Genomic DNA, 10,886 nt, shown 5'->3' with positions numbered 1-10,886 from the left:
CAGGGTTTCAAGGTATCTCTTATGCCCTTAGCTGGTGAGAGGACTTGAAGCCTAGGGAAAAAGTGGGAAAACTCTCTGTTCTTTGGACCCCGGAATGAAGAAGCAGCATAAGTCCAGGTTCTGGGGAGCAGCAGCTGATGTTTATTGGGAACCAGTATCCCTATGCCAGATCTTGGGGGCCTTGCCCCCTGCATCTCTCGCCTCAGCTTCAGTCGTCGCTGTCGAACTCCGAGGACAGACCCTGCAGCAGGGGCAGGGACATGGAGTGCCGATCGGGATCCCCGGGGCCCCCACCCTGGCCTCCTGGTGGGGGGCAGCGGGGGCTGAAGAGCCAGTTCTCTGCCAGGGTTGGGGATAGTAACAGCTTGACTCATGCCCTGGTCTTTTTGCCACCCTAGTCCCACCCTCTGGTCCCCCATGCTATCACCACCCCCTCATCAGGGCCATGCTTCCATCTCACCCACCCCTGGTTCCTTCACTCCATTCCCCGCACCAGGGACCTGTGCATAGTCTTGGGTTACCCACATATTCCTGGGCTATACTCCTCAGGTTCCATCCTTCTCCCATCTTGTCCCTCCCACCCATTTCATCTTCACTTCCTTTAGCAATACCTGACAGCATCTGGGGCCCTCTCCGGAAGGGGTTTCGGCCCTTGTAGGAGAATCTGGTGGGTTTGCCCTCTGGCCCTTCCTGGGGTGGAGGTGTAGCTGGGGCTGGGACAGGTGGGGGCACATCAGCAGCTTCTAGGGGATCAGCAGGTGCTGATGTGGGGGCCAGAGTTGGCATGAGACTGAGGTTGGGTCTGACCCAGTTGGCCCCATGGGGCAGTGGGTCTTTGATTAGAGGCTTCTGTGGTCCCAGTACACCCTTGGGCTGCAATGAAAACTTGAGGCAGGAGAAGGCAACAGGCAATGACCGCTGTAACCGGAGCAGCTGGGGCTCACGGGCTGTAGGTAACAGCCCTAGCTGCAGCCAGGAGCAGGTGAAGACCTGGTAGATGACATAGATGCTGTGGGTGCTTCGGAGCCAGGGAAGAGTCTGCTGTAGGCTCACCTGTCCTGGTGGCAGCAACAGGAAGGCAACCTTCTTACGCAGGCCACCCATATGTAGGCGGATTCGGCAGGGCTGCCCATCCAACAGTCGCATCTCTTCATAGGCTATCTCTGCTCGTCCATTTGGTGAGTATTCCCGAGTGCAGTGGGAAAAGACACCCTCAGACCCTGCCTGTTCTAGAAGGTTTGGTAGTGGTCCCACTGGCTTTAGTGCCCTCCGGCCCTGCCGACCTGGCAAAGCCAGGCGGGAGTGGGCTGAGCGGGACTGTTTCACTAGCACACCCAGTAGGTCATAGCAGGCTGCATCCGACAGGAAAGGTACTGCCACTACATTGGACCCAAAGCGCTCCTCGATGACCTGTAGGTGGCCGGTTTATAAGTGAGTTACTGAGTTAGGGTCAGGAGTTAACTGATAGCCTACTCCAGATTGACCTTCCCACTGTTTCCTGTTCAGTTACATCTCTACATGCCCAGACTTATACCTACTGCTTATCCACCAGTTTTCTCTTGCAGCATGTCTACTATGTGTTAGGTACTAGGATACAGGTAAGAGTGAGACACTGTTTTTGTCTAGTATAGCTCAGTCTAATGAAAGAGACAAGTGTAAGTAGTCAGCTAAATGAAGTAATAACAAGATATGAAGAAGAGAAGCGACCTAACAACCTTTGTCTTTGCTAGAAAGAGGATCAAAGAAGGTTTCTAGGTGATAATACTTGAATTTTGAAAGAATTAACCAGATAGGAAAATAGTTATTCCAGTAAGAAGGGATAGCCAATGAGAAAAACTCTGAACTTTTAAACCATGAGGGACATGTTTAGGAACACATAATTTCATGATACTTACATGTAAAGTATGAGGAGGGATGGGCACACAGAAACTAGATTATGAAAGGCCTTGTGTGCATGCATTTCATAAGTGATTGGAATTTTATACTGGGGGTAATGGGGAGCCACTTGAAGGACTCTGGGTAAGAGGGATAGGGCCAGATAGGTGTTTTAGAAAGCTGATTGTTATAGGAAGGCATAAAATAAGAGATGTCATATAAGAGTATTGAAATACTCTAGGCAAAACATGATGAATTCCTGAACTAAATAATGTGGAGAAAATATTACTATATTTAGGTCATAGGACTAGTAGAATTTGGTCTCAAGTGGTGTGGGAAAAGAAATTTCAAGGATCATTCCTAGGTGATTGGTTACATTAGCCAAGAATGCATGTGCAGAAATAGATTCATAATGTCCATTTTCTGTCTATAAAGTATGTCAAGTACCTCTTAGTAATATACTTTTCACCCTAGTTGTAGAGGATAGTTGTTTTAGGAAGTTTAATCCTCATCTTTATAATTTTAGTTTCAGCATGCACTTAAATTTTCTGTTTATTTCCTTTTTGTCTGGGTTTTCTTTTGGGCTTGGTAACCCAGCTATTAGAAAGTTTGGCATACTTCATGACCTATAGGATCCTCTTTAGTAATTGTACTTAGTTGTTATCTTAATCCATTCTAAGTTTTCACTGGCTAAAACTTCTGGTTCTCTATTCAGCTAGAGAGCAAGGGTAGATAAAAGTTCCTCTTTTGAGTCTCCTTCATATTTGAGCCCAATGCTTAAAAGTGCTATACTTTATTCCCTATTCCCAGCCCCCAAATCTGTCATATCTGTAGAGTCACCATTTGAGACTTTTTTTCTGCTACTACTGAACTAAGGTAAAGTACAGACCTTAAAGGGTATAAATTTAGGTTTCCTAGGGCCATCCCAGGAAAGTGATGGTAGAAAATTATCTTTTTAGATATATTTTGTTTGGAATGCTGAATGGGGAGGAGTTCTTGAGGCACATTCTGTTTAGCCACATATTTTACAAGGTACCCAGTAAATTGTCATCATTTCTGCAGACAAGAAACAAGGTCACTCAAAGGTATCCTACCCTGTTCCTTAAATTTGCCACGTATCACTGGTGACTTAACCTGCACATCTCTACTCTGATCTTCCATTTAAATAGTATAGTGAGGTTTTATTTTATTTTTTTATTTTCCTACTCAGAGATGGTATAGCATTCTAATAGTGGAATTACCCCCTTTACTTTTACTCTAATTCTGATTAGACTAGTCCAGATTCAGCCTTCTGCCTTGCTGAAATCAGTTACTTTCAAAACTTGGGAAGACCTTGGCACTTTCATTTCCACTTCCCTGATCTTTGTGGTGAGCAGCTTCCCAGGAAATGGTAGCTACCTGCCATAAAGGCTGTTTTGAGTCTGGTAGACATTGCTTTAAGATGGTTTAAGCTTTGCAGACTAGCTTCTATTGAATGCTTTAAATACATTTCCCATCAAATCACATAGCCATAACCTGATTCTCCAAGCTGAGAAAACTGCAGCTATCTATCCTTTAGCTGACAAGTAATCTGGTGGGACTTATTGGACACCTGCATCCCAGACACAGTTATGATCTCTTTTGCTCCTTAAAATTTACACATTTGGCTCAAACCCAAATTTCTCACTTTGTTGGAATTAAAGTGGAGAGAATATTTGTTATGGGGTTTAAGATAAAGTTCTAGATTACATAGGAAGTTTAAAGGACTTTTCATGATCAGCCCCTATACCTCTTTGCCTTTCTTTTCATGACTACTACTTTGCTGTAGAAGACTGCAGATTGCAAATGAGCATTTGACTTCTTTGTGAGGTTGAATAGGGATCCATATACTTTACCTTTAATTAGTATATTATTCACTCCCCATCCACCTGCACATTAACTCACTCATAATATATACCTTTTATGTGCCAGCCATTTCTCTTCCTTTTTGTGTAAATAATTCTTTCTTCTCTAGCCAGAATGTCACTCTCCAGGACACCTTCCTGACCTTCCAAGTCCTATCTTTGACTTCCTGCTTCTCTTCTCTGCTCTCATAGCTCTCTATACATTGCTTTTTGAGGAACTTTTCTTAATAATTTTGCAGTTAGGATTATATGAAATGATTTGTGCAAAGCACTTTACCCCAGAGCCTGACACATAAGCAAGCACTGAGAAAATGTTATTTTACTGTTGTCTTACCCTTTTACTGTTGTCTTACCCTTTCCTACTAACAAGCTGCTCAGACCCATCTGGGTCATACTTTGACTTCCTCTTTAGCCTCCTTACTTTACCCACCTTATCCTTGATGAGGGTCCAGGTAGCGTCAGCTTCATCCAGCGTTAGCAGGTGGGGGTTACTAACCAACATGGTGGGGTGTGGGAAGGATTGGGTAGGGCAGTGGCTGCTGCGGAAACCCCAAGCTGCCCCGCAAGGTGAGGACCCAGGCCTTGGGCTCTGACCTATTATTCGTGAGGTCATAGAGGTCCTGCTAGGTGATGGAGTCTTGGATAGGAGAGGACAGTAACTCTCTTAGCTTCACTACAGCCTGTGGTTCATATTCCTGAGTGACCTATTCATCCTCCTGCTTTAAGGGAGGAAAATGTAGGTATCTTTTAGGATATGTTTATGTGTGTAGTTCTTGGTCTTCTAAGGAGACAGGATCAGGGCTTTCTTCCTTTTAGTAGCCTTCCTGAAGCAATTTACTGTCTATTTAGCTGCATAAGACTTCTTTGTGAGGTTGGATAGGGATCCTGAAGGACATGAAAATATAGCTTCGACTTAGATCCAAGCAATGGTTCTCAACTTTGGTTACACATTGGAATTATCTAGGAATGTTAAAAATTATTGATGTTTGTCTATCTCCTAATTCCAGAGATTCTGATTTAATTGATCTGGGTGTGCCTGGGCACAGTTTCTAAAAGCTTCTTTAACCATTTTAGTATGCAGCCTAGATTGAAACCCATTATTAATGGGTGAGTTATAAGTACAGTGAAAAGCAGGCATGTGTGTAGGTGGGTGGCATGCTGAGCATTGACAATGTGGAGGATAAGACTCTAATTGGGATAATGTTGCCTTAGTAACTGGAGAGAATTTTCAGGAAATCAGAAATGCCCAAGTAAATTTGAGGGAAATTCTTTATGTTCTTCACTCTGTCTTAGGCTGATTTGTGTCTAGTTGCTTCTCTCCCACTCCAACTCTTACCTGTTATCTTTCCTTATGTCTTTGTCCAGAGGTCTCAACCTAGTATCTTACTGGAGTAGATAGAGCCTGGTAACTATTCTCCCACTCCATACCTTATCTGTCCAAAGAGTTCTCTCAGTCTCTCTGGCAAGTGTCCCTTGTGCACATGAAGACCTCTTGCGTGTAGGGAGTGTCCTTCCCTAACTTGACCCAGAGTATAGAGCTATCCCATAAAGTTAGCTGTCTAATGAGCTGGTGGAGGTGATATGAAGGTAGGGCCCAGAGAAGGGTTCTACTGTGGTAGGAAAGAGTGTTGTCATGAAAAATTTTCCAAAAAAGATGTAACTGGCCTCAGAGGAAAGTATTGCTAAATATGTGGGTATTAGGTCTTTGAGCAAATATTTGACAGTGGGCTTTGTCCTATTTTTCAGGAGAGGAGTTAATATCAAATATATCAAATATTTGTTGAGCTGTTTTACGCTAGAGTCTATGCCAGATACCGTTGATCCTTTGAAGAAAGACCTCAGAAAAGTTGAGTAATTAGCTCAGGGCATACAGTGAGTTAGTGGAAAATCTAGAATTCAAATCTAAGTCATCTTGATTCTAACTTAAGCCATTAAACAATAATTCCTTTTGGTGAAGGGAGAAATCAACATGTTCTTCTATTCACTTTGTGTGGTGGGAGAGATGTATGCTAGATGGAAAGTACATGGTGGCTTAGTTAACAGGAAATGGGCAGGATGGGAGAAAAGCCACAACAGAACAAATCAGAAACCTCAAATTTCTTGTTAAGACAAGTGAAACCAAGTCACTTACTTTTAGTACATTTTTTATTTTCATAAGGAGAGATTATTTAGTGTAGTATAATTGGTACCTCTCTTTTCGTTAGAAAAGAATTCTCAATGAGTAAGACAAAGGTAGAGGGAAAGAGGCATTCACAATGAAAGTAAACATAAAGGTGATAAAACTGACAGTGCAAGAAGGCAGAGTTGCAGAAGTACAGAGACATCGAGAGTGACTGATAAACAGAGATGGAGAATGGAGTACTTGTCGATGCTGAGGGGAGTCCACAATGAAGTGGGTTGTTGAGGTAGAGAAGAGAATAGTGGGTTGTTGGTGAAATAGGATGAGGAAGATTTATCTAGGATTTTTGTTCATAGAGATGGGCTCAGGAAAATTTGGGTCCTGAAGAATTGGGTCCTCCTCAGAAGCTTATACCTTCTGTCTTCTTTATCTTGCTTTCTTATCACTGTGAGTCTGTAGGCTTCCCTAAATTTCATACTGCTGTACACTGACATTAAGTAAGTTTCTTTCCTTTTGGCTCATAGAGTCTGAGACTAAAAGTTATTGAAGGTAAACAGATGACAACTGAGTCCTGAATGGAGCTGGTAAGCCCAAGAACTGAGTTGTTTGGGCCATATCCTGCTGCCAGGGTTTCTGGGGTCCCCTTGGAAAAGAGGCACAGATTGTCTGCAGAATATTGGAGGGTTATCTGAATGGAGAACATAAGGCGAATAAATGGGAATGTTTATCCAGAGAACATGAGGTTCTTTGCAGGTACCTCTTGGGCACTACAGAATAGTATTGACAGCAAAGACTGTAGAGGAATAAAGAGCCCTAATAAGTCTCTTCACTTCTCTCAGGCTATAAGGATAATCAGATGAGTCCCTAATTTCTTATTTGAAACTTCTTGAGACAGTATGTTTTGGAGTTGGAAATTTGTTGATAAAAAGGAAATACAGCATATATATCATATATTAAGTAATACCCCAGCAGGATTTAGGGCAGTACCCTATAATCAACATCATAAACATTTCTTCAGTTAAATGTATGAATATTTATACTAAATGAGATAAAGACTATGAATAGGGTCATAATGGTTGAGGTCAAGTTTTGGACCAAAGTTATAAAAAAACTTCTCAGGTTATTATGAGGCATCAGAGAGTGCTAGTAAAGCTTTATAAATATATTACAAGAATGGTATGTATGCAGTCTTAATGCAGAGCAAAGTACAAATGTCCAAGGTTATAGATTTTTGGCTTGAAGAAAGAAATTCCTTACTTTGGACAACATACAGCTTTGGAACCAGCTACTTTGGAGAATTGTACACAACCAGGGACTGAAGGTGCCTTAGAAGAGTCTTCCTGTGGTGGGAGGGTGACAGAATTCAATGCTTATGAATACTGGCTGCATATGATTTCCCTTTTCATGTATCAGAGGGGAATGGTAAGAAATGGTGTGTGTGTATGTATGTGTGACATGAGATAACACACAGGAACTTCTTTATATTTCTTTATAATGTTGTAATAAACATCTTGCTGCATATATGTTTGTTCATATCTCAATTATTTTCTCAGATTTATTAAAGATAAATCTCTTTTAAGAGAAGGACATGGACATCTTAAAGAATTGTAACTCATCAGTATTTTGTCACAGTTATCCACAAAATTATGGCTTAGAGGACTTTTAAACTCAGAACTTCATGAGAAAAAATTAGTCTTGAGAATGTCTGAACTGGCAATTGGGGAGATTGTAGATATGCTCCTCATCCACTTGGGTTCAGTGTGAACATCTGAAAATCATGCAAATCTGAGCTATTTCTTTGGATCTTTATAAAGGACCTGATGAGATCCCATGTGGCCGTAGAGATGGCATCATTTGCTTTTTCAGTTCTGCAGCTGCCTTGTCTCTGTTGTGTCCCATCATGCTTGGTCCAGCTGTTGGAGTTGTGTGGGTTGGGTTTTTCCAGGCTCCAGGTCTTCAGGGCTATTTCTAGTACCTGTGGTTAGATAGTTTTCTTGGAGAGCTTGAGTTTGCTTGTTGCCTGTGCAGCCTGCAGCTTTCTCTGACCCACACCAGTGACTCCTGGCCTTCTATATAAGATTATCCTCATTTTGAAACCCATGCTGGTGTGTAAGACCTTTATATAATATTCCTTTCATTCTGCAGTTTTAGGTGAAAATGAATCTCCTGTTGGGTAACACTGTGAACCCTTCCTTTTTAGTACCTCTGTTCCGGCAGCTGCAGCAGTGTGAAAACTTCCTATTCATCATATTGCACTGACATCAGGTGCTATTAGTGATGTTGACCAGGACAGATAGGGGTGCTGCTGATGATTTTATTTGGGGAGTATACATTCTTGACTGAGGGTGCATAAAAGGGAAGATTGGCAAGATCAAAAAGTGGCTCAGTTTCGGGCAAGTAGATGATGTGGTTACAATGATTTTCTAGAACATCAAATTCTTTTTCAGTTGGATCCTTGGCCCAGGGAAAGAAGTTCTAGCTATTAATTCTTGGGAATTTGGTGGAAGTGAGGGAAGAGGAATGACAATTATACACGAGACCAAGAGGATCCTCTGATTTAGGAATGTCTTAAAAACCAGTGTTCTGGCCAAATTGGCATCACAGGGTACGTTATCTTTCCAGATTTTCAGAAGGTGGAGGATAAGCCTCTATAGCTCCATTCTTGAGGACAGGCTGAAAACAGAATCTGGCTTTATAAAAGAGAGGGCTGTGGTCCCAGACAAGTACCCAAGCATTTATCTTGAGAGGCAGTACCACCCTTTGTGGCAGTATCAAGCCCCCAAAGTTTGGGGTCTGTAGAAGAGCTTAGTTTTTCAACTTAGGCCAAAACAATGGGGGTAGGAGTAGGAAAAAAAGATACATTTCAGTTAGATCTTGTTTATTATGATTCCTCATCTTATTTTCCTGGCAGGGTAATGTGTAGCTCCTGCCTCCTGCCCTCCTCCCTTACGCAGGACACATGGGTAGGCCAAAGGGTACAGATACCAGTGGTGTATCTAGTAGGAGTTTCACAGCAAATATTTCTTATTGCGGTCATATTGCAGACAATGGAACAGACAATATAACCCATACTCCCAGACTCCAGAATTTCCTCCAACTGTCCCCTGCCACCTCTATTCTAGTCTAGCCTTCATTGTCATCACTGTCCACTAAAACTGGCTTTTCTTGAATGCAAAAGTTTCAAGGAGTCGGTCCCTGATCTGTTTGGTGCGGGCTCCATAGATGAGGGGATTTAGGGCAGGTGGCAGCAGCAAGTAGATGTTGGAGAAAAGGATGTGCACAGGCTTTGGGACAGTGTGATGACCAAAGCGATGTGTGAGATAGGAAAAAAGACCAGGCACATAGAAGGCCAGAATGACACAGATGTGAGAACTACATGTACCAAAGGCCTTGGCACGGGCCTCCCGAGTAGGCAGCCGCAGCACTGTGTGGGCAATGAGCCCATAGGAACCAGAGATGCCTAGAATATCCACACCTGACACAGCCAGTGAAAGTGCCAGCCCATACAGGTTGTTGACTCGTGTGTTACCTACCACCAACTCTACTACTGCCATGTGTGCACAGTAGGCATGGTGTATGGTCTTGGCATGGAAGTGCTCAAATTGTGCCACCAGCAGAGGGAAAGGCACAACAATAGCTACAGCTTTCAGTACAAGTGCCAAGGCTGCATAACCCACACGGGCTTTGGTGACTAAGATAGAGTAGTGCAGTGGGCGCCCTACTGCCACAGCTCGATCACAGGCCATAGCCAAAAGTACACCAGATTCCACAGCAGTCAGTGCATGTACAAAGAACATCTGAACCAGGCAGGCAGTGTATGGCACAGGTTGGGGCCCAAACCACAGCACAGCTAGCAAACCGGGGGCTATGGATGTAGCTAAGCCCAGGTCTGTGGCTGCCAGTGTGGCCAGGAGTAAAAACATGGGCTGGTGCAGTGTGGAGTCTATCTGTATCACTGCCAGCAGTGCTCCATTACCCAGCAGGGCCAGCAGGTACATGGGCCCAAAAACCATTGTCAGCCAGGTTTGGGCTCCCCCTAACCCTGGAATACCAGTCAGCAAGAAAAAGGTTGGATATAGGAAGGTGGAGTTGGACTGTGGAGTTTCTACCATCCTGTAGAGGGTGGAGCTCTGGGGATCACAGGGGCATGATTCTGGATAGGAGAAGGACAAGGAGATTTTGGATGTGTCACAGTGGCATAAACCCATCCATGGAGTATGTACAGGAATAGTGAAAGGCCAGGAGATCACAAGGGTATAATCTTTGCTTAGGGGTTTTTGGATGGATAATTAAGGTCCCAGTCTTAGCTAGGTTGGGAGAATCCCTTGCTCCTAAAAACCCATAAGTGTAGCCAGAGAAGTAGGTGGGTGCAATGGTAGTGAGGAAGGGGAGTGACTACTATAGTGGCTGGTAGAGCGAGAACCCTCCAATTGGAGGTCAGCTGAGAGTGCAACTGAGATGAATGCTCTTCTCTTTCAGGGTGCAAGTAGAGTCAGTCTCATTCTTTGTATATGGGGGAAAAGCCAGTGCTGGGTGGGGATTAGATTATTCAGTCCTCGATTTTGTATCCTTGGGAGGGACCTCTGGGCTTCAGCTTTCCTAACTCAATAATGGAGGTGGGCACAACAATTCTAAGTCTTTCCTAGCACTAACATTTTTGGCAGCAACCCTCCAAAAAGCAAGGAGGCTGAATAGAAAGAAAAGGAGAAACTGTAATAGGAACCCCTAGTGATAGAAGAAAACTTGGTGGGTTTTGGGGGTGTGGGGTGCTCATATTATTCTTAAATTTGATGCAGATCTTGTAAACTTGAATACCAGGTAGAATTGAAGTTGGGGTTGGGGAGCAACAGAGAAAGAGAGAGAGGCATCAAGAAAAGAAACTTCCCTGCTCTGTCTTCTTTGATTCTTCACGATCCAGAAGGGGGTCCCACTAGAGTCTTATTTCTGGAGTGCCATAGAGGGGAGGTGACAAAGAGGGAGGACATGGTGCTCAATCCAGAGTAGTACGA

The 10,886-nt window shown here is 43.5% G+C and overlaps 2 protein-coding genes across 2 annotated transcripts; both read right to left on the bottom strand.

Moving 5' to 3' along the window:
• Positions 1-72: 72 nt before the first annotated feature.
• Positions 73-7,355, bottom strand: LOC308642152 (uncharacterized protein C11orf42). Its single transcript, XM_081280755.1, has 3 exons — positions 4,189-7,355; positions 612-1,410; positions 73-339 (listed from the first exon to the last, which is right to left on the bottom strand). The coding sequence occupies exons 1-3, from the start codon at positions 4,369-4,371 to the stop codon at positions 209-211; spliced, it is 1,113 nt and encodes a 370-aa protein (XP_081136881.1). The 5' UTR covers positions 4,372-7,355; the 3' UTR covers positions 73-208.
• Positions 7,356-9,026: 1,671 nt separating this feature from the next.
• Positions 9,027-9,989, bottom strand: OR52W1 (olfactory receptor family 52 subfamily W member 1; the record flags this gene model as incomplete). Its single annotated transcript, XM_081281752.1, has 1 exon — positions 9,027-9,989. One exon carries the CDS (start codon positions 9,987-9,989, stop codon positions 9,027-9,029), a length of 963 nt encoding a protein of 320 aa, XP_081137878.1.
• Between the last annotated feature and the right edge of the window lie 897 nt (positions 9,990-10,886).

Source organism: Spermophilus citellus (genome assembly GCF_964194105.1).
Source record: "Spermophilus citellus genome assembly, chromosome: 2".
Lineage (NCBI taxonomy): Eukaryota > Metazoa > Chordata > Mammalia > Rodentia > Sciuridae > Spermophilus > Spermophilus citellus.
This window is presented reverse-complemented; position numbering and strand designations above follow the sequence as displayed.